This window comes from Arachis hypogaea, chromosome 5 (assembly GCF_003086295.3).
Source record: "Arachis hypogaea cultivar Tifrunner chromosome 5, arahy.Tifrunner.gnm2.J5K5, whole genome shotgun sequence".
Classification (NCBI taxonomy): Eukaryota; Viridiplantae; Streptophyta; class Magnoliopsida; order Fabales; family Fabaceae; genus Arachis; species Arachis hypogaea.
Window position 1 is genome coordinate 110,897,121 of NC_092040.1, and position 24,875 is coordinate 110,921,995.

General features: G+C 35.0%; 1 protein-coding gene and 1 long non-coding RNA gene across 2 annotated transcripts; both read right to left on the reverse strand.

Annotated features, from left to right (window-relative positions):
* Window positions 1-14,422: 14,422 nt before the first annotated feature.
* On the reverse strand, window positions 14,423-15,847 carry LOC140184767 (S-adenosylmethionine decarboxylase proenzyme-like). Its single transcript, XM_072237847.1, has one exon. It carries the CDS (start codon window positions 15,637-15,639, stop codon window positions 14,944-14,946), a length of 696 nt encoding a protein of 231 aa, XP_072093948.1. The 5' UTR covers window positions 15,640-15,847; the 3' UTR covers window positions 14,423-14,943.
* A 1,044-nt stretch (window positions 15,848-16,891) lies between these two features.
* LOC112802728 (uncharacterized) lies at window positions 16,892-17,321 on the reverse strand. The gene is made up of 2 exons (XR_003202512.3): window positions 17,060-17,321; window positions 16,892-16,973 (listed from the first exon to the last, which is right to left on the reverse strand). It is a non-coding gene; the product is annotated as an uncharacterized lncRNA (long non-coding RNA).
* Window positions 17,322-24,875: the final 7,554 nt, after the last annotated feature.

Genomic DNA, 24,875 nt, shown 5'->3' on the forward strand with positions numbered 1-24,875 from the left:
TTTCTTTTTAAAATTTTCGAAATTTGTGTCTTTGGTGTTCAAAATTTTTATGTTTCGTGTCATTTATATGTTCTTGTTTTCTTTGAATTCATTGAGTTTTGTTCTAAGTGTTCTTCTTGATCTTCAAAATGTTCTTGTTTTTCTTCTTGCTTTGATCTTAAAATTTTTAAGTTTGGTGTCTCTTTGTGTTTTTCTTTGCAATTTTCAAATTCTAGGTGTCTTAAATCTAAAAATTTTAAGTTTGGTGTCCTTTTGTTGTTTTTCTCTTTCTTCATTAAATTCAAAAATAAAAAAATAAAAAATATTTTCTTATCTTTAAATTTTAAATTTTAAATTTCGAAAATATCAACAAAAATTTTAAATTTTAATTTCAAAATCACTATCTTATTTTATCTTAGTTTTAAATTTCAAAATTCAAATCTTTTTAAAATCAAATCTTTTCAAAAATCATCTTTTTCAAATTCTTATCTTATCTTTTTATATTTCTTTAAAAATTCAAAAATCTTATCTTATCTTATTTCAAATTCAAATTTTAAAATTCAATTTCAAAATTCAAATTTTAAATTTCAAAATCAAACCTTTTCAAAAATCAAATCTTTTTCAAATCTTTATCTTTTCTTGTTTCAATTCAAAATTCAAAATTTAAAATTTCAAAATTTAAAATTTAATTTTCAAAATTTGAAATTTTAAATTCAAATCTTTTCTAATCTTCTATCTTATCTTATTTACAAATTTTTATCAATTATTTACTTGTTTTCTCCTTCTTTTTTTTCAAAACTTCCTAACTAATTCTTCTCTCTTTAATTTTCAAAAATATCTTCTCTCTTGCTCTCTCTTCTTTTTTGAAATTTATTAATTAATATTCAAATCTTTTTAATTAATTAAATTTTATTTTTGAATTAAATAAATAAATAAAATAAAAACAAAAATATTTTAATTATAATTTACATCTTTATCCTTCATTCTTCTTCTTCTTCTACCTTTCTTCATCATGAACCTAAATGGAAATGAAGATCACAACAAGCAACTTTGAGTTGAACCCTCAACTTATTACTCTGGTGCAGCAAAATTGTAAGTATTCTGGAATTTCATAGGAAGAACCTACTAAGTTTCTAGGAGATTTCTTATAGATTGTTAATATAGTACACAATGAGGAAGTAGACCAAGATGTCTACAGACTATTGCTATTTTCTTTTACTGTAAAGAACCAAGCAAAGAGGTGGTTAGATAACCAGCCCAAATCTAGCTTGGAAACTTGCAAACAGCTAGTGGACAAATTTTTAAATCAATACTTTCCTACAAGAAAACTAATCCAGCTGAGACTGGATATCCAAGGCTTCAAACAAGGAGATAATGAATCTCTTCATAATGCCTGGGGGAGTTATAGAAGGATGCTAAGAAAATGTCCCATTGAAATATTTTCAGAATGGGTACAATTAGACATTTTCTACTATGGACTTTCAGACATGGCTAAAATGTCTCTGGACTACTCTGTTGGTGGTTCCATACATATGAGAAAGACCATTGAAGAGGCTCATGAGCTTATTGAGATAGTTGCCACTAATCAGCAAACTCATCTGTTGAGACTCCTATGAAAGGAGAGGTTAAGGCAATATCTACTGAACCTAACCCTCCAGAACAGGATGACCCATTGACTCACAACTACACGCCCTTGCCCAGCAAATACTAGAATTGCAAGAGGCTGTGCGAGAAACTCAAGCTTTTAATAGGAATATAGAATCCCAGCTGAGTCAAACAAGGCAATAGTTATCAAGCAGATAACAGAGGAATGCCAGGCTATGCAATTGAGGAATGAAAAATCCTTAAACACCCAACCTCAGTGCAATAAGAGATCAAAGGAAGAAAAGCTAATAGAGGAACACCAGATTGCTATCCAAGACATCTCTGAGGGTGTTGAACGCCCAAAGAGGAATGTCATTGGCGTTTAATGTCAAGAAGGGGTATTCATCCCTAGCGTTGAACGCCCAAATGGGGGCAGCAACCTTGGCGTTAAATGCCCAACATGGGGCAGTGTCCTTGGCGTTGAACGCAGGAAGGGTGCACAACAAGGGCGTTGAACGCCCAAAAAAGGGTGGTCAGTCACCTACTGATAACAAGCCCCCTAAGCAAGCTAGTAACCCCCCTTCCAAAACACAAGGCACTTAGCCTTCATCAACCAAGATTGATGAGTATAAGGCCAAGATGCCGTTTCCTCAAAAACAACGTCAAGAGGAAAAAGATAAACAGTTTGCTCGCTTTGCGGATTATCTCAGAATGTTAGAGAACAAGATCCCTTTTGCAGAGGCTCTTGACTAGATACCTTCTTATTCTAAGTTCATGAAGGACATCTTAAGTCCTAAGAAGGATTGGAGAGAGATAGAAACAGTCCTCCTCACTGAAGAGTGGAGTGCAGTAATTCAGAACAGCATACCAGAGAAACTTAAGGCAATTAAGGACCAGGAGGATCCTGAGAATGCCAGTGAGCACGCCCCTATAGAGGTGAAAGAACCTCAAGTGCTACCTTTCCTAGGCATGCAGAAAGAACCGTCAAATGAGCAGTTGGCTCATTTCCCAGCAGCCCTTAAGGAGCTGCAAGTCAATATCTCTGTTGCAAAGGTATTGGGAAAAAGACCCCCTATACAGCCTGTCCAAAAGAAATTTTTTTGAAAAAAAGGACCTAAGGGGAGATGAAATAGAGGTACTTACTGAGAAGTACAGTATTCTAATTCAGAATGAGCTACCAAGGAAGATGCCAGATCCAAGGAGCTTTCATATCCTATGGACTACTGGAAAGATCACTTTTGACAAAGCCCTATATGATCTTGGCCTGAGTCTAAGTCTGATACCTTCATCTGTGATGAAGAAACTGGGAATCCAACAGGCACAAGAAACAAGGATTACCTTGCATGAGTACTGGATGGAGTTTAAGGTTCTTGACCCTCCATTACCCCCTGACAATGGAGGCACTTGCATACAACATTCAATATCTAAGCCTCCTCCCTTGATTGGAACCAATTCAATCCCTCCTAAGACCAAATGTAAGTTTGGTGTTGGATGTACACCATCCACCAAGGAGGAAGGCTCCAAAAGGAAGATGCCTAGGGGCTGAAAAAAAAATATCCCTACTGAAGGCTTTTCACCATGGAAAATCGTAATGTTCACTTATCTCATCATGGTATTCACCATGGAAGAGGGAAATGGTACTAAGGGACACCAGCATATTGCTGCAAGCCAAACTCTGCCTCATACAGTGGACAAGATCCTGTCTCTCGAGCATATTAAGCTAATCCATGAGAGCACAAGAAGGACGTTCCCAGTAAGGAGTAAGGATTTATTCCTCTATGACTATCTTCCTCCTTGAAAGGAGCTATTCGTCAAGCTAATGACATTAAAGAAGCGCTTGTTGGGAGGTAACCCAACCATGATCAGTAGATTATTTCTGTTCTTATTTCTTTCGTTTATTTTCATTTGAGTTTATTTTAGTTTATTTTTAGAGTTTTCTCTTGCTTTTTAATGTTTGTGATCATGTGCAGTAGTTAGAACAGAAATAGAAACAGTCAATGCTGGAAACAAAACACTATGGAGCAGAAACCTTGATGGCGTTGAACACTAAACAAGGAGGCAGAATGGGCGTTCAACGCCTTTTGGGGAGCAACAAGCTGGCATTGAACGCCAGCCAGGGAGCCAGGTTAGGCGTTTAATGCCCAAAAAGGCAGAAGACCTGGCATTGAACGCCAGGAAGGAGGTTCCTCCTGAGCGTTCAACGCCACAAATAGGAGGCAATATGGCGTTGAACACCAACTATGGTGCACAAGCTAGGCGTTCAACGCCCATAAGGAGGGCAGGAAATTTGAATTCCCTAGCTTCTCAAGACCAGTAGGTCCCACAGAATCTCCACCTATCCCACCTTCTTCTACTCTATTCTTTTCCATTGTTCATATTTGCTTGAGGACGAGTAAAACTCTTAAGTTTAGTGTTGCAAAAGCTTTCTTTTTGACTTCTATCACTCCTAAGTATGGCACTAAAGACTGGTGAAACCTCAAGGAAGAGGAAGGGAAAGGTACTTGCCCCCATATCCCTCGCCTCATTTGTCACCTATGCAATTCAGCTGGAATTGTCATAGAAGAGAACAAGCCCATCACTAAAAGAAGTATGGAGCATGTTAGAGAGTCGGCACATGGACCACAGCAAGAGCATGTGGAGCTGCCTCAATAGAAATCTCTGAGATGCCTCAAGAAATGTATTTTCCTCCCCAAAAATTTTTTTGGGATCAACTAAATACCTCTCTGGGAGAGTGGAGCTCAAACGTGGAGCAACTGAGGTTGGAACATCAAGAGCACTCCACCATCCTCCATGAAATAGAGAAGATCAAAAGGCTATGAGGGAAGAACAACAAAGACAAAGGCATAACATTGAAGAGATCAAGAACTACATTGGATCCTCAAGGAGGAGGAGTAGCCGCCATCACTAAGGTGGATTCGTTCTCTTAATTCCCTTTCCTTATGATTATTTTTCTATTCGCTGTTATGTTTTATTGTCTGTTTTTGTGTTCATATTGCATGATCATTTCTATCTATGTCTTAAGGCTATAAAATGTTCCATATATCTCTGACCTTACTTAAAAGAAAATTTTATTTGAAAAGAATTGAGAGATACATGAATTTTGAGTTCTATAATAAGAAAAGTCAATTATTTTGATGTGGTGGCATTGCTTTTGTTTTCTGAATGTATGAATAAACAGTGCATAGTTGAAGTTGGAATTAAGAATGTTGGCTCTTAAAAGAATGATGAAAAAGGAAAACTATTATTGGTAATCTGAAAAATCTAAATAAATTGATTCATGAAGCAAGAAAAAGCAACAAGAAGAAAAAGAAAAAGCATGTTGCAAAAGAAAAAAAAGAGAATATATATATATATATATATATAAACCAAAAGAAATAAAAAGCAGAAAAAGTCAATAGCTCTTTAAATCAAAAGGCAAGAGCAAAAAGCCAATAACCCTTTAAACCAAAAGGCAAGGGTAAAAGGATCCAAGACTTTGAGCATCAATGGTTAGGAGGGCCTACAAAAAACAAAATCTTGGCCTAAGTACTTCAATTAAAAAGTGTCCCTAACTATATGCTTGTGGTGTGAATGTGTCATGTGAAAAACTTGAGACTGAGCAGTTAAAGTCGTGATCCAAAGCAAAAAGAGTGTGCTTAAGAACTCTAGACACCTCTATCTGGGAATTCTAGCAAAGCTAAATCACAATCTGAAAGGGTTCACCCAGTTAAGTGTCTGTGGTATTTATGTATCCGGTGGTAATACTGGAAAACAAAGTGCTTAGGGTCACGGCCAAGACTCTAAAAAGCTGTGTTCAAGAATAAAAAAGAACTAAACTATGAGAGTCAATAATATTATCGGGATTCTAAGTTCCTAAAGATGCCAACACTTCTAAGTTTTAATGGATAGTGAGATGCCAATACTATTCAAAAGCAAAAAGTTACTAAGTCCCGCTCATCTAATTGAAACTGAGCTTCATTGGAAACTTTGAGATTTATTGTATCTTACTCTTCTTTTTATCCTATTTTGTTTTTAGTTGCTTGGGGACAAGCAACAGTTTAAGTTTGGTTTTCTGATGAGCGAATATTTTATACGCTTTTTGCCATAATTTTCATATAGTTTTTAGTATGTTTTGTTCAAGTTTTATTAAGTTTTCATAGGTTTTAGTGTAAAATTCACATTTTTGGATTCTACTTTGAGTTTGTATTTTTTATGCAATTTCAGGTATTTTCTGGCTGAAATTGAGGAGCTGGAGCAAAAGTCTAATTCAGAGACAGAGAAAGTGCTGCAGAAGCTGTTAGGATCTAAACTCCTTGCACTAGAAAGAGCTTTTCTGGAGTTACATAAGTCTAAATGGAGCGTTCTTAATGGCTATGGAAAGCTAACATCCAGAGCTTTCTAGCAATATATAATAGTTTCTATTTTGCTTCAGAATTGAAGGGCCAAAACTGGCGTTCAACGCCAACCTCTTACCCTATTCTGGCGTCCAACGCCCAAAGGAGAAGAGACCAGCATCCAACACCCAAAAAGGACCCCTTAGCCAGCGTTCAATGCCCTAGAGGCCTCCTAGCACGTGAATCTCCATCAAGCTCAGCCCAAACACTTACCAAGTGGGCCCCAGAAGTGGATTTTCACACTAAAAGATTGTTTTACCCTTCTTATGTAATCCTTAGTCATTAGTCTAGTATTTATTTGTGAACTTTTACAATCTTAGAAGACCTTTTGACAATTTAGACGTTTTATCATTGTGTTTTCTATCAATATGAGTTTCTAAACTTCCTAGGTTGAGGGGAGGAGCTCTGTTGAGTTTTATGGATTGATAAAGTACTACTGTTCTATCTCAATACGTGTTTGATTCTCTATTCTAAGATGTATATTCGTTCTTCATCATTATGAATGCGTTGAACCGACACAAGGTTATCTCATTCTACATGGGTTCAGAGTGAGTCTTTCATCGAACAATGATGAACCACTAGCTTGATTATACATCTCTTAGATGGCTAATCCACGACTTCATTGGGGACTTCTCGAGACACCAGTTCAGCCGAGGTGCTGGAAGATTAGAGTCTTTGTGGTAGAGGCTAGAACCAAAGGCACAACATTCTCTGATCCGGAATATTCGACCTTGTCTGTGGCATTTTGAGTAGGATCACTAAGGAGAATGAACTGCAGGAGCTTCACCCTCAATCAAACTGGATCCGCACTAACCCTATGGTTCAGATCTGGAGGATCATTGGCGATCTCTTAAGAAAGGCGTTGATCACATACAGCCTGCCATAGAAGAAATCATTCACAGTTGGAGTAGATAGTAAGACCGGAGTTATCCAGAAGAACAAAGCTTCTCCAAGCCTTAACCATCTTCATATCATTGCATTCACCATCAACGGAGTAACGTTTTATTTGTTTTCTTTTTATGGGTTTAAACAAACAAACAACTTTTCTATCTGCCTGACTAAGATCTACAAGATAACCATAGCTTGCTTCAAATCACAATCATCGTGGGATCGACCCTGACTCATTCAGGTATTACTTGAACGACCCAATGCACTTGTTGGTTCAGTTATACAAAAGTGTGGGAATCCGTGCACTAAGACACATTATTGTTAGATTGTTTTATCGGTGGATTAATTCCGGACCTCAAGAGAGAAGTCAAGTCCCATTGTCCTGTGTCCTTAAGGCAGGCAGTGTCCCTGGCAAGATTATTTGAAGAAAAGTTTGTTCCTGATATTCATAGATAGAGGAGTCCAAATGTCTCGTACTCAACCCCACAAAACAAAACTAACACCATATAACCTACTAAACCCAATTCCCTCTCGATATCTACTCAATCCACCTCCCAAACTTCAACCCCACTGGTGCACAAAATTGTGATCACACTTTTCACAACTCTGCACAACTAACCAGCAAGTGCACTGGGTCGTCCAAGTAATACCTTACGTGAGTAAGGGTTGATCCCACAGAGATTGCCGGCTTGAAGCAAGCTATGGTTATCGTGTAACTCTTAGTTAGGAGATTAATAATAAAAAGGATTTTGTTTGTGAAAAGTAAAAGAGCATGAAAAGAATGGTACTTGTTAGTTAATAATAGAGAGCAGGTTGAGGTTTTGGAGTTGCTCTGTCTTCTGAATTTCTGCTTTTCTACTGTCTTCTTCTTCTAAAAACGCATGTCCCTTCCATGGCAGGCTGTATGTTGGTGGATCACCGTTGTTAATGGCTACCATCCGTCCTCTCAGTAACAACGGCTACCATCCGTCCTCTCAGTGAAAACATGTCCTCTACGGTCTCCCGCATAGCTAATCATCTGTCGGTTCTCACTTGTGTCGAAATAGGATACATTTATCTTTTTGCACATTGTCACTGCACCCAACATCCGCGAGTTTGAAGCTTGTCACAGTCATCTCATCCCAGATCCTACTCGGGATACCACAGATAAGGTTTAGACTTTCCGGATCTCAGGAATGCTGCCAATTGGTTCTAGCCTCTACTACGAAGTTTTTGATCTCACGAGTTTGAGTGCTCTGTTGTCAGGAGATACAGGTCAAACTCGTGGATTAGAAACCCAAGAGATACGCACTCAAGCTATTGCCCAATGATTACGTTGAGCTCATGTAGAATGAAAGTGGTTATCAGGCACGCGTTTATAAGTTGGGGAATGATGATGAGTGTCACGGATCATCACATTCTCCATGTTAAAATACGAGTGAGTATCTTAGAATAGAAACAAACGTGATTGAATAGAAAACAGTAGTAATTGCATTAATCCATGGGAACACAGCATAGCTCCACACCCCAGCTATGGGGTTTAGAGGTTCATATTGTAGAAGATACAATAGGATTTGTCAAAATTTCATAAGTTTTTAAAATAAATCTCTAAAAGTAGTTTTTATACTAAACTAGTAACCTAGGTTTACAGAGAATGAGTAACTAGATGCAGAGAGTGCATAAATCCACTTCTGGGGCCCACTTGGTGAGTGTTTGGACTGAGCTTCCTAGCTTTCACGTGCATGTGCCATTTCTGGAGTTAAACGCCAGCTTGGATGCCAGTTTAGGCGTTTAACTCCAGCTTTGGTGCCAGTTCTGACATTTTACGCCAAAAAAGGGGTCTCTAGTAGGCGTTTAAACGCCAGTTTGGCCCATCAAATCTCAGGCAAAGTATGAACTATCATATATTGCTGGAAAGTTCAAGATGTCTAATTTCCAACGCAATTGAGAGCGTGCCAATTGGGTTTCTATAACTCCAGAAAATCCACTTCGAGTGAAGGAGGGTAAGAATCCAACAGCATCTGCAGTCCTTTTTCAGCCTCTGAATCAGATTTTTGCTTAGGTCCCTCAATTTCAACCAGAAAATATCTGAAATTACAGAAAAAAATACGAACTCATAGTAAAGTCCAGAAATGTATTTTTTGCATAAAAATAAATAAAAATATAACAAAAAGTAAATAAACATGCTAAAAACTGTATGAAAATACTACCAAAAGACGTATAAAATATCCGCTCATCACCCACCTCTATTCCCACTGAGATACAATTTTGACGAGAAAGGGGTCTCTATTTTACTTGTGATGAACGATACTCACCTGCGCATCGATGTTCAACCAAACATTACTTCTTTATACAGTCCTTAGAGAAACTTCCGAATGAGGAGGTGGCCAAATAAGAGAATGCCGAACTCAAGCAACCTCGTGTGCCTATAGTAGACAATACTAAACCCCTCCACCTCCCCTATAATGTGTGGGCATTCTGTGGAGGTGTTCCATCTATTTTAAGGGGTCAGTGAATGGTAGAGAACTCTGAATACTTATAGATGGTGGGAGCTCAGACAAATTCATCCATCCGGCATTGACTCAGTGCTTAGCAATTGCACTGTGTAACAACTCTAATTTTTGTACTAATGCACATTTTTTTAAAATAATATTTTAAAGCAATTAGTTTTATTTAGACGAGTCATCTTCGAACTCCGAAGTAAAATAAATAGTAATATAATTTTATTATTATGTAATTATTTATTTTACTTGCTCTAATTATAATAGAGCCTAGATAATAATAATAATATTATTATCAAGTCCTACTTTTACCGATATAAGTAATTATCGATATTTCTTGATGAGCTTAGAGTTGCTAATACTTCACCAAATATCTTTCATCCTTAAGTTACTAATATTATTTATATTAGTAACTCATATTCAATCCTAAATATATTATTACTCGTGTAATAATATATCCGATTTTCATAATTATTCATTTAAGATATTTATAACTTAAATCGTTGAATCAGCAACTTATAATCATAACACATAATAATGCCTTAACCACCACAAAATTTTCATTCATTAACGTCAGCCTTAATCATCTTCCTTTTCTTTTCATTTCACCCCTTAATTGAGCTTCAAAGAAAAGAGAGAGACCGAGAGTGCTCTTATAAGAACCGTGACCGTGAAGCTTTCGACTTCGATTTTTTGTGATCCGTAATTCCAATAAAAAATCTAATCCGATAAAAGTGTTCGTATCCTCTTCCTCTATGTGTTGGCGTCATTTTTGTTCGGTAGAAGTTGACGATGATGTAGCTTTTCTTCTCTTTGAGTTCGGCCAATTAGAGTTCTCACAGACGATTTCTGACGTTTTCTTTTTCAGTAGCTTGATCAAAAAGCTTCTCCAAAGTTTTCGTTGATTTTGAATTCACATACAGAAGTAGGATTTGGTAAATTTATAATAATTAAATGTGAATTTGATAAGTGAATGTTGATTTGGTTGATTATTATTGAGTTTGATTAAGTTTATGTTGAAATTTTGTTGAATTGTTGTTGTGGTTTGTCAATTATGGTTGGCCATGAAGAACAATCCAACTAAGGTTATTTTGATTATTTTGGGGCTGTTGTGAATGACAAATTGTTAATTAAAATTGATGAGGTTTGATGGTCAAGAGATTAAATGAAAAGCGGTGAAAAATCGATAATAGTAAAGCTTAATAATGGATTTAAAACTCAAGCAGAAAACTTGAAGAATTTTGAAAATGGGGTTCAGTCCTTTGGTAAAATTATAATCATAGAAAATAAGAGTTATATTTGAGATTGAAATAGTAATTTAATAGAAATTGAAGTTAGTCTTGTAATTATATACGTTTTGGGGTATTTTGGATAATAATTAAGAAGTTCAGGGGTTAAATAGATATTTTATTAAAGATGCAAGCTTATTTTGGCAATTATACTATATGTAAGAGTATTTTAATAAATTATAAAAGATGTTGAGGTAAAAATATAAATATTTTAAAAAACTCAAAGATTCAGAATAATTTATAAAAGTTTAATAATAAAGCTTAAGTTATAAGTTTTGAGTAATAAAGAAAATTATTATTATTCTTATTAATTTATGATGCTTATTATCAAAGTATTTTTGAAATATATTATACATTGATAATTTGTACTATAACAGAATAAAAGAGTTAAGTAGTAACCTACTTAAAAGCAATAGAAAGACGAACCTAAGTTAAGAATCTTATGATTCACTCTTCATAAAACATCTAGGGAGAGAGATGAGGGAAGAGTGTGAAGATGATTTCTGGTATTAAAATAAGGAAAATAAAAGAAAAAGAAAAGAAAAGATTAAAAGAATCTAAAGAACATTTGCCATAGGAAAGCAGAGAGTAAGAATAAAAGAAACAAACAAAAGAACGAAACAAAAAGGAGATAAATAGAAGTATTGTTTGGCATTGAGAACGAGTTGAGATGATTGTGTACCTGCTGAAAATAAGCAGAGATATGGTGGTGAGTCCATTGAGATTTGCTTCCAGAGATACATCGGCCAATCCAGGAGATGGTCGCGCCTGTAAGACAGAGGTTGCTTACAGAGTTTGTCAATACATATATTGGCTAGAGAGAGCCTAACCTATAAGACCGAAGTTACTTACAGAGGTTATATTTGTATACATCGGCTCAAGAGAGTTGCACCTGTAAGACAGAGGTTACTTACAGAGGTTATGGCACTGAAACCAAACTCAGACAAAGGTTGCTGAGTTACATCGGGAGCGGGTCGAAATCGACAAATGAACTCATTACCTACACTAGAGATAGACATGCATCATGATTGTTTGAGCATATATTCTATGAATTCTATTTTTTGTGATTGTGTATGTGTTGTGTTTGTTTCCCTTTATGTTTTTTAGTTATTATATTTGATGCGTGATTCGGTTGTTGCTGCTGACTGGGTATAGTATTAAAACACTTAACAAACCACTCCGATCCTACTAAGAACTCCCCAATTCTTATCCCTACTCTTCTCCTTCGGCTGGAAATAGGAACACTAGTTAAGAACACCCCTATATATACGAGGTCCCAAAGAAGGATATGAAGGTGATAGAGATATCGTCTTTTGACTGCAATGATCGATTAGAAACAGTAAGAGTTGATAGCGTGTTTTGGGTGGCGCCTTCAGTTTAGTGTAGGAATTTTGGTTTAGTCTGTCACTTTTAGATAGTTCCACCAAGAGTTTAGGAGCTGTGAATGCTGGCTAGGCTAGTTTCGGGTGCCAGTTTAGGGGCTTCTTATACGGACCAGGGCCCGGAGTGTTGATTATGTATATAATAACAAGATGTGAAGGGTTGTACGCTAACTTATGGTGTATATGACAGTACCTTTATATGTTTGTATGATCTATGATACATGTTACATTACAAGAAATTACGGGAATAGCGACCGATTTAGTGACCGATTTGAGTGGTCACTAAAACGATGGTCGCTAATCAGAAAATAGCAACCAATTCGATCGCTAAACTTTAGGGACCAATTTTAGCGACTGATTTGTTAACAAGGCCACCAAACCCTCACCAAAGAGTATCGGTCGCTAATCGGTCGCTAAATTGTGAACAAATTTTTCGTGGCTAAATTGGTCGCTGAAAAAATCAGTTACTAATTTACGATCAGTGTTTCAGTCTCCAATTCGCGACGTTATTTCGGTCTCTAATTCAGTCCTTAAGTGTAGACATGTATTTTAGTCACTAATTAGCAACTAAGCATTTTAGTCTATCATAATTTTTTAATTATTATTTTTACTAAATTTTTACATTTATACCATCAAATATTGAAAAACCATCAACATAAAACCTACACTTTAACACATAAAAGTAAATAATACTTAAACAATAACCAAAATATCATCAATCGAAACAATAACCAAAAGAAGAGACATAAATCGAAACAAGGGAATGAAGCATGAATATTATTATTTGAATTTGGACTATAGTTATAGGAACTCCCCCTCTGCCCCCCATGGGGCATGAAATAACAAGAGGGACTAACTGTCCAAACCTGCTTCTACATCAAACTTCAAACACTGCATTCCCACTCACTCGTACAATACATCAACATGCATGTTCATGTTCATCCTCTCTTAACTTGTTACAGTGGGAAATGACCAGTCAAACGAATATGATCCAAGGTACAACGCAAACCATACTTATTAACTGCTTCAATTGCAGACCTAAACCCACCTCCATATGCTGGGGATGAATCATTGTCTATCTGGTTCATGAAAAACTCTCTTAACTTATTCTGAACTTGATACCTTGCTCCTTTCTTTGATGATGATGATGTGGAGTAGGAAGAAGATGAAGATGCTGATGATGCTGATGGCATGTATCTAACTAGCATCATTTAAAATCTATTAACATATTTATATACTAATACTAATTGAGGCCAGGCATTTGTATTTAGAAAAATATAATAATAAAGTCAGCTATAGTATTAGTAGATAAGTATTCATTACTGTAATAACTAATAAGCATCTAATCATATGTATACATATAAAATTTTAAATAATAAGAGTTGCAAAAAACAGAAAATCAAATGCACTCAAAAAACAGAGTTAGAACAGTTTCAACTTTCAATTTACTTTCAAATTCTAATTAACACCTTCATAGCTTATAAATTTCAGTCTTTTTAATAAAAAAAGGAAATCGGTATTTAATTTTTAACAAAAGTTGAGTAACCAGAAATTTTTATAACATCAACGTATAAAAATAGTATAAATTTGAGGCAACTTAATTAACTTTGCGTGTAGAAGATATCAAGCAGTTATCACAAGAAGCTTATAAATATAAGTATATAACACATGCAATATACTAACAGTTTTATATTTAATGTATGTTATATATTTAATGTCTAGACTCCAGAGGCAAGATCATTTACGTTAATAGCAGCAAAATATTAAAGAGAAGGCAGAAAAATAACAAAAGGTAAAAAATTTTATTATTATCCAAATCAAAGGAACAATAAATTATTCTCAGAACTTGCAAGCTCTTACTACAGGAGCTGTGTCCTCTCCTGATAGGCACGCCCCCAAATTTCAAAATTCTGATTTTCGTGGTTTTATTGTGACGAGCCCGTCCCAAAATTTCAAGAGAAAAATTATATTAATATAATATTCTATTTCAAAATGCTGTTCTATGTGCGGACATGCACATCAGGCCACTATAGTCTATAGGTTTCATACGCAATAACAAAAACGAAAATAATAAACTAATGGTGTTGATAATAATAACAAACAATGAATAGTACTAGTGTAAACATTGCTTCAATAAACTTTCCCTCATGAAAAATTAACATAGTAGGAGAAAGCAGCCGTAGGAACCAGGAAGGAGAAAGTTTCTCTTCGAACGTAATTATCTAAGGCCGGAAAATCAGTTGTACGCCAATCGAAGTTCACATTGGAAAAGACAAACGAAACTCCAACAGATCATGCAAAAAACTCGGCCAAGTGGGCAACAACTAACGAGCACACAAGTCACAACTACAGCAATCAAGTTGGCAAAACAAATCCAGTATAAGCAAAGATAGAACACGCAAACAAAGAAAAGTAATAATACTGCAACGTGTACAAACCACCAGAAATGAAAATAGACACGGGATCAATTCAGAATATTAAGCATACAATGAAATGAAATGACAGTTCAGAATAGGATCATACCAAGACTAGAAGGCATGATTTATTTTTTACGAAAGACAATAGTAAAAACACTTGTGAACATAAAATAAAAGACAGCAAACTACTCCTCTTCCGCTTCATCTTTCCAGCACTTCAGAGTTGATCTAGGTGAACCACAATCAGAAGTCTTGACGAACTTCTGATAGACAACAGAACCACCCATTCCAATCCCCTCGTGGCTCCTCTCTTCACGATAGTATCCCTTAACATCCAGCAAACAGCTCTGCTCAAATGACTTGCTTGAACAGTCAACATGAATCGCCATCGAAAACTCAGTAGGTTGAAAGCATGCAACACACTCTCAACTAGATCGTTCAGATGACCACTTTCAAATCATATCCACTGTTTCAAAGCTTGCATAGCTGAAACCATCTTCTGGAGTAACATGAATGGTAGAAACACAATTCGACAGAATTCATGATAACAGTCAATTCAGGAAGTCGCATATATCAGAATCAGGAAGGATCTTTCTGATGCCAGAATTAACAGTCATCCGCGCTGCTGAACCAGATGGTTCCTTGTAGAAAACAAGTGCTTTCTCTCTGTCCAATCCAGTCATGCACATTTCAAGTGTGTAGACAGAGTCGCATGGGCTCACAGATTCTGCAGAAGCAGAGTAAACATGCCATTTCTGTGGTTTGTCTATGCCACCGCCCATAACGTAAGCCATGCTGCCTGAACCAAGCTTCCCAAAATGGCTATCCAGAATGGCAACTTCTTCGGAGAAGCTGCGGTGTGGGAAGGACTGGGCACCAGGAAAAATGAAACTTCCTCGGGTATACCTCACAGATTTGACATTAAGTGAAAGGGTCTCAGCCAACCGCAATATGGGTGGGATTGAAAGCAATAACTTAGTAGTACCACAAGTTTTGATGATAATCTTGTAGGGATAAACGAAGAGGCTTGACTCAGAAAGAACATAGGAGTCAACGTCCTCGCTTGAAAGCGAAGAAACAATGGTGCACTCAGCTGGAGCAAGAATCTCATCCAACTGGGACTTGGTGAGAGACCTTAGACCCTTTCCTCCAGGGTCAGAAAAGAGTCCAGGGCGGGAAAAGCATATTTCCAACCTCTTTTCGTAGCCTTCAAAACCAATAGCAGAAACTGGCACTGCCATGGCCATGGTGTTTCAGAAAGAAATTAATGCAGTAGGAAACGGAGGAAAACAGATGCAAGGGCACAATCGCAAAGAGAGGGATTGGAAAGACGTCGTTTGAAGGAGAGTAGTGAATAAACCTAAAGAAAAACGAGAAAATAAAAGGCTAAAAATAAAACAATGGTTGCAAGCAACGGAGAACTATTTGTCAGGAGGGGTATCAGGATGGCTTGCGAGCGCACTGCAAAAGAATCATAGAGGGAACAAAAACATATTAGCACAGATGAAGAAAATCAAACAAATAAAATTAAGATCAGTGTACCGTAAATGAAAGGAAAATTACGTTTGAGTAAGCAGCAGATCTGAACTTCTTGATTCCACCGTTTGGACGAACGTCTTCAATGCTGTAACCGAGGGGAGCTTCGTAGAATAATGATTTACTACTACTACTACTACTAGACTTCTTCTTCCCACCTTTTGACTCCATTAGATCATTCAGTCCTGCTTCAACAAAAATGAACAGATAGTTGAACAAATTGCTCAAACACTCAGGTACTAATAACACCAAAAACAGGAACACAATGGAAATATAACCAAGCCAAATTAAGAAACAACAATCCAAATCTCATACAATTATAAGTGGTCAGCAGTTCAAAACCTTCGAAACGGTTAATAATAACGAAACTGTATGATACAATTAAAAACAGAAGGAAAAAACACTGAAATTATTACGAAAAAATCGAAACAACTGAAAACGAAACCAACAACAATAAACAAGTAATAATTATCAACAAAATGATTGAATAGTAGGCCCCATTAATCAATCCTTCTTTTCTTTCGGACACTAGGTCTAGGTCCCAGTTATTCAATTGGACATGGATAGGGTCCAAGATCAAATGCAGATCCATGAACACAACATAATTACTAATATAGTGATTAATAATTAATAAAATAAGTACATTAAACGTACCTACAGAAGGAATATTCCAATTGACAATGGAGAATAATAATTATCATGATCGAAAATCAATGAACCATAGAACGCTCAAAACACTAAAAATCATAAAATTCAGGACCATCAACAAACACCTTTAATCAAAGGCATAGGATTTAGAAACAACATAAAAAAGAATAAGACAAAAGAAACAAGATAATCATTTAATCACAGATCTAGAATTTACGAAGCAAAAACTATAGAAATAAAAACAAACAAAAAGAACGTAATATGCGAAAACAAAATAACGCATGAAAGAAACAATACCTGGATTGAAGAAAAACCGTTTGAGAAAAACCTAATGCTAAAACGAACTGCAATTGCAACACCTTAATGCAAAAGGATCGAACCACACGGAATCTGGAATCTGGAAAACACATAAAAATTCAGCAACGGGTATAACGCAAAAGATTCGAAAGATATAGAGCAAAGAGAAAGAGAAGAAGCGCTTACGGATTGAAAACAAAAGAGAACCGAAAAGCAGAGTGAGAAAAAATAGAGGGAGAAAGAAGGATTAGGATTCAGAAATCGGAGTCACGGGATGCGTGTGTTTTTGTTTGGGTTGTGAGGGTTGAATGGCGAGGCAGAACGTATATTTATAGGTGGCGTGAGGAGTGAGGAGTGAGGACGAGGGTTCGCATTATGACTTCTGCATTAGGGCCGTCTGTGAGTAAACAAATTGGTGTATAAAAAGACGGTCATGCCCTTGTACAGTTTTCTGGGACGTTTCATCATTACTCTAGTGATTGGCGGCCGCTTTTACTATAATATCCTTTTCCACGATTCTGGGTGGGACCCATGCTGGGTGTCACCTACGCCTACCTACCACTGGTACTCACTAGCAGACTTCATATAACCTTATGGCCGTTTCCCAATTCACGCCCTCGGAACACCAACGGTAAGTTATTTATTATTTTAGTGTAAAATAAATAAAAAAGATGTACTAAATATTAAATAAAGATATGTAAATTTTAATATTAATATAATTAGTTAAATAATAATAATTTATATATGTATTTATTAATATTATATATTGCAATATGTATATATAAAGAAAGAGAAAAGTATTCAGTATAAAAAGAGAGAATATTTGTTATTATTAATGTGTGTTATTTTTTGTATTAGACTCTTTTTTATAGGCATATAAAAGTTAAAATTTTAGATGCATTAACTTCAATCTTTCTTTGATAGTCTAAACTTTTCACTTGAAAAAGTTAATCGTCCAAATATTAATGGACATCCACCTCATGCCTTATTACAATATTTTTCTTTGAATGATCATTCAGGATTATGTGTTGCTAAAATTTTACTAAAGAAAAATCTAATGAAAAAAAGATTTTAGTGAAGGAAAAATAGTACAATATCCTTTGTGATAAGAATTGCCTCGTTAAAAACTTTGTCAAGAAAAACCCAATAAAAAAATCTGACTAAGAAAAAAAGAGTACAATCTCCCCCCTTTTGTTGACATCATTTAATATCTCGAAATCGACGCATCCCAATGTGATGTGCCAATCTTTCAAAGGAGGATTTTGGGAGTGACTTTGTAAATAAATCTGTAAGATTATCACTTGAGCGAATCTGTTGGATATCAATTATCCCTTGATTTTGAAGATCATGAGTGAAGAAAAATTTGGGAGAAATATGTTTTGTTCTATCACCTTTAATGTATCCACCTTTAAGTTGAGCAATGCATGTTGTATTATATTCAAATAGGACAGTTGGAGCTATCTTATGATCAATCAGTCCACATGATGACAGAATATATTGGATCAAACTCCTGAGCCAAAAACACTCGCGACTAGTTTTATGTATCGCTAGTATTTCAGCATGATTAGAGGAGGTTGCTACTATCATCTGTTTCGTGGACCTCCATGATATAGCTGTACCACCATATGTGAACAGGTATCCTATTTGAGATCTCCCTTTGTGTGGATCAGACAAGTATCCAGCATATGCATAGCCAACTAGTTGTGACTTGGATACATATGGATAAAACAATCCCATATCAACCGTTCCATGAAGATATCGAAAGATTTGTTTGATTCCACTCTAATGTTTTTTGGTTGGAAAGAAACTATATCTTGCTATTAAATTCACAGCAAATGATATATCAGGTCGTGTATTATTAGCAAGATACATTAGTGCTCCAATGACACTAAGATATAGTACTTCAAGACCAAGAATATCTTCATTTTCTTCTTTAGGACGGGATTCATCCTTTTTCACATCCAAATATCTTACGATCTTTGGGTACTTAATGGATGTGACTTATCCATATAAAATCTCTTTAATATCTTTTCTGTGTATGTTGTTTGATGAATAAAGATCCCATTTTTTGTATGCTCGATCTACAGGTCGAGACAAAATTTAGTCTTTCCAAGATCTTTCATCTCAAACTCTTCTTTTAAAGCTTTTATAATAGTTGGAATCTCTTCTGAAGTTCTAATGATATTTAAATCATCAACGTATATAACAATTATAATGAATCCGGATGCAGATTTTTTTTATGAAAACACATAGGCAGATATTATCATCATTGAATCCGTTTTTTGTCAGATACTCAGTAAGACGATTATACCACATTCGTCCAGATTGCTTTAGACATTTAAAGATCTTTGCAATTTAACTGAGTATAACCCTTGTGAATATTCATTTGATGGTTTAGATATTTTTAGTCCTTCAAGGACTTTCATATAGATATCACGATCTAACGAGCCGTCAAATGCATATGTAATTTATGATATGCGGATAAACTGACCAAATAACGCAATGTTATTGCATCCACTACAGGGGAATATCTTTCTTCATAATCTATGTCGAGCCTTTGTGAAAAATCTTGTGCTACAAGTCGGGCTTTGTAGCGCACAACTTCTTTTTTCTCATTTTGTTTTCTCACAAATACTCATCGGTATCCAACAGGTTTTACATCTTCTGGTGTATGGACTATAGGTCCAAATACTTCACATTTTGCAAGTGAGTCTAACTCAACCTTCATGGCTTCTTCCCATTTTGGCCAATCATTCCTTTGTTGACATTCTTCGACCGATTACTTTCATGCATGATATTCAATGCCACATTATATGCAAATATTTCATTGACAATTATCTTATTTCGGTCCCATTTTTCTCCTGTAAAGACATAATTTATCGAGATCTCATCATTTTCACAATTTTCAGGTACCTGAACGTCTTCTGACGTTAAAATTATATCAAAATTTTGGATAACTGTAGGTGTCTTTACTATGTATTTTTCAACAGGAATAGTATTTACCTCTTTTCTTTTTTGAGAAATTTTGTCTTTGGAACCGACAGGCCTGCCACGCTTCTGGCGTGAATTTGTTTCAGTGGCAATTTGTCCGACTGGGACATCAATTCGAATTGGGGCATTTTTCGCTGGTATATAAGATTTGGTTATCCTCTTTGTATCGGAAAATACATCAAGTAATTCATTTGCTATTCTTTGCAAATGTATAATCTTTTGAACTTCTAGTTCATATTGTCCTGATCGATGATCTAAATGTATTAACGATAATGCATTCCAATTAAGTTCCTTTTCAGGAAGCTTATTCTCTCCCCCTAATGTTGAAAATTTTGATTCATCAAAATGACAATCTGCAAATCTGGCTTTAAATATATTTCTAGTTTGTATCTCAAGATATCTCACTATAGAGGGATAATCATATCCAACATATATCTCCAATTTTCTTTGGGGTTCTATTTTGGTGCGATTAGGTGGTGCAATGGGAACATATATCGCACACCCGAATATTTTTAAATGAGAAATATTTGGCTGCTGACCAAATGCTAATTGCATAGGAGAGAACTGATGGTAACTCATTGGCCTTAAATGAATAAGTGCTACGGCATGTAAAATAGCATGCCCCCAAAACGAGGTTGGAAGATTTGTTCTCATAAACAACGGTCTAGCAATTAATTGAAGGCGTTTAATAAGTGATTCTGCTAACCCATTTTGTGTGTGAACATGAGCTACTGGATATTCAACACTTATTCTATTAGTCGTACAATAAGCATCAAATGCTTGGGAAGTAAATTTACCAGCATTATTAAGACGAATTGCTTTTATTCGATTTTCTAGAAACTATGCTTTTAATCGAATAATTTGAGCCAGTAATCTCGCAAACGTCAGGTTGCGAGAAGACAATAAGAACACATGTGATCATCTCACAGATGCGTCTATTAGGACCATAAAATATCTAAAAGATACACATGGTGGATGAATAGGTCCACATATCTCGCATTGAATCCTTTCTAGGAATTCAAGGGACTTAAATAGTCAAATCCAATCTTTACTGGTGATGATTTTAAAATTAACTTTCCCTGAGAACATGCAGCACAACAGAATTCACTAGATTTAAGAATTTTCTGGTTCTTTAGTGAATGTCCATGGGAATTTTTAATAATTCTCCGCATCATAGTTGTTCCCGGATGACCCAATCTATCATGCCAAGTTATGAATTCATTTGGGCTAGTAAACTTCTGGTTTACAACGGCATGCGATTCAATTGCACTAATCTTGGTATAATATAACCCAGATGAAAGTGAGGATAACTTTTATAATATAACATTTTTATTTAAATCATAACTTGTGATATATAAGTACTCATGATTTTCCTCATTCATTGTCTCAATATGATATCCATTTTGGCGAATATCTTTGAAACTCAACAAGTTTCTCAGAGACTTAGTAGACAATAATGCGTTATTTATTATGAATTTTGTTCCTCCAATAAACAAAATTATAGCTCTTCCGGAGCCTTCTATCGCATTGTCCGAGTCAATAATAGTATTAACATATTCTTCTTTTGGCACAAGAAGGGTAAAATACATATTACTTTTGAGAATGGTGTGCAAACTTGCACTATCCGCAAGGCAAATATCTTCACTATATGTCCTTGCCATTATCTTCAAAGACAAATAATAATAAAATGAGTAGAAATATATGCGCATAAAAAATTATTTCCTTGATTGAAAATATTTTTTCTACGAAGTATACTATATACTAAAAAATTTATTATTATTATTATCTTGGCACATTCAATAATAAATATTTTATTAAACATTATTTATATACATTATTCGGATGCATAGAAAATAAAACTTAACAAGAAATTCTTTAAATTATTTATTTACATGAATACTTAACAATTTCACATATTAAACTATTCCATCATTGATCAAATGGCCAATATTTTCTTTAGGATCCTCAAAGAAATCAGATACATCATAATGAGTAGTGAAATTTTCAGCATCATTTGAAACGAAATTTGTTTCTTTTCCTTTATCATCATTTTTCAAAGATGCTTGATAAAGATCGACTAGGTACCTTGGGGTACGACAGGTACGTGACTAATGGCATTTTCCACCACAATATAAATATTTATCCTCTGTTGAGTTATTTTGCCCATTATTCCTTTCTTTATCCCACTTCTGGTGAGATCCTTTGTGAACATAATTCATTTTCCTTCCATAATTTTTCTGAATACTAAAATCTTGCGATTTATCTCTCTTGGGATAATGATTTGCCACATTTACTTCAGAAAATGGGGCGGCGCTAGCTGGGCGTGCTTCATGATTTCTTAAAAGCAATTCATTGTTGCGTTCAACAACAAGAAGGTAAGAAATTAACTCAGAATACTTTTTAAATCCTTTTTCTCGATATTACTGCTGCAGGAGCACATTTGAGGCATGGAAGGTCGAGAAAGTTTTTTTCTAACATATCATTATCAAGTATCTTTTTCCCACATAATTTCATTTGTGAGGTTATTCGAAACATTACAAAATTATATTCATTTATGGATTTAAAATCCTGTAGACGCAAGTGCGTCCATTCATATCGGGCTTGAGGAAGTATCACCGTCTTTTGATAATTGTACCTTTCTTCAAGGTCTTTCCACAGATCTTCATGATCTTTTAATGTGAGGTATTCATTTTACAATCCTTCGTCAAGATGACGACGAAGAAAATCTTGATTTTGGCTTTATTCATCTGAGATGCACTATTTTCAACCTTAATAGTATATCCAAGATCCATTGAATCAATATGGATTTCAACATCTAGTATCCATGATAAATAGTTATTTCCAGATGTATTAAGAGCATTAAATTCAAGATGAGAGAGTTTTGACATAATGAAAATTTGTTACCTAAGACTTCCTAAAATTTTATCAGAGTCTCGTGTTGATAACGTGTTGTAAAATAAATAAACAAGATGTACTAGATATAAAATAAAGATGTGTAAATAGAAGACTCTAATATTAATATAATTAGCTCAATAAGAATAATTCATATATGTATTCACTAATATTATATATTGTAATGTATATATATATAAAGAGAGAGAGAAGTATTCAGTATAAAAAGATAGAATGTTTGTTATTATTGATGTGTGTTATTCTTCATATCAGACTCTCTATTTATAGGCGTACAAAAGTTAAAGTTTCGGATGTAATTAATTTCAGTCTTTCTTTGATAGTCTAAACTTTTCACTTGAAAAAGTTAGCCGTCCAATCATTAATGGGCATCCACCATTGTACAGTTTTCACAAGACATTATATATTAAATACGAGAAACTAAAACCATACCTTGGCCGATTTTCCGATAAACCTAGAACACCTCAAGCGTTTCCGCACTACAAGTTTGTCAACCACAGCCCCTCACCAACGAACCTAGCTTCCAAAATTTATCTTGAGCTTCCATATGCTCAAATTGATTCCACTTCACAACCAATTTCCAATCTAACATTATATTACTACTAATATCAACATAGAGTTCATTAACTCAACAATTCACCAAGAGGTTTAGAGTGCTTACCTTGCCCACAACTCAAGTGAGCTAAATCCAACGAAATCCACAAACTAATTCGAACCTAAACACCAAAATCATACAAAATTCAACATACTTTCACATTAAATTTCAAAATTAGGGGAAGAAGAAATTAAAATTAGAAAGTGGGTTTCTTACCAAATTAGTTATCGGGTTTTATAGAGCTCGATGCTATGATCGCGTGGCCACAAACGGTGTGGCGATCGGAGCTCCGGATCAAAAGTTATTTGGATTTGAAGTAGGTTTGTTCTTTTCTCCCCTTCCCTTGTGTGTATTTCAGCGTAACATCCATGAAGAGAGTGAATGAGCTGAAACTCATGTACTTAAGCATGTTGGGTTGGGCTTTGGGCTCAATACGGGTTCGGTTCGTCTGGTTCGGTCTGTTTGACCCAATCTTAGACTAAATTCTTTAAAATTAGTGTCAAAATTTCTATTTTAATTAACTCTATCTCCTTAAACAATAAAATTTTCTTTTCTAATTACTTTGATTAACAATTAATTTATTCGCTAATTATTTACTAATCTCTCAGATTTTACAATTATGCCTATAGAACTATATAGAACTATGCAAGGAGACATTGCTTTTGCTAATTCGAATTGAAGGGTGATATAAAATCGGTCTATTTCCGGCATCATATCCATAGTTAGCACATTCATCATAGTTAGAAGCTCCAGCTCCGTCTCAAGGTCACGGTCGATATCGTCACTATCATCAATATCGTCACTATCATCAATATCATAGGAGTTTGTCGCTAGGTATTTGACCAAATAGGATCGTCCAGTTCCTATAAAACCTATCACTAAAATACCCCTGGGGGGTAGGGCTAAGCGGAGCGAAAAGTTCAATTGTTCATATCTTATTTTTAGAAAAAATTAAAGTCACATACAAAACAAAAATTCAAATATTACAATGATACCAAATATTAATAATGTGAACATTCTCTATAAGTTTTATAGTCTATTTTTAGTTCTTTCAAAATCTTAATATTTGAAAAAAAATGAATAAATTTATATGTTGATTTGGCTGGTAGTGGGTGAAATTTTAATTTGGATTAAGCTTACTAATTCAACTGCATAGGCTATTAAGAGTAATAAAATATGATATATGATTATCTTTTATTGAACATAAAAGGTTCTTAATTGGCGTAAATTTTTTTTATAAGTGTGCAAACAATACTTTAAGACAAATTTTTAGTCATAATATGCATATATACTTAATTTTTCTTCCTGTTTGCAGAATACGAGGGTTACTGTCTTATATTGCAGTTGGTTATTATACTTTAATTTTATCTTTTTTACTTGATTAATTGATTAGCATTAGTTATATATTATTTTTTTTTCTCTTCTGTTGCAGAAGGAGGAGGATGATGAGTGAATTTATAAAAAAAAAAATTAAAATTTAAGTTTACCGATGAATTTACCATCGGA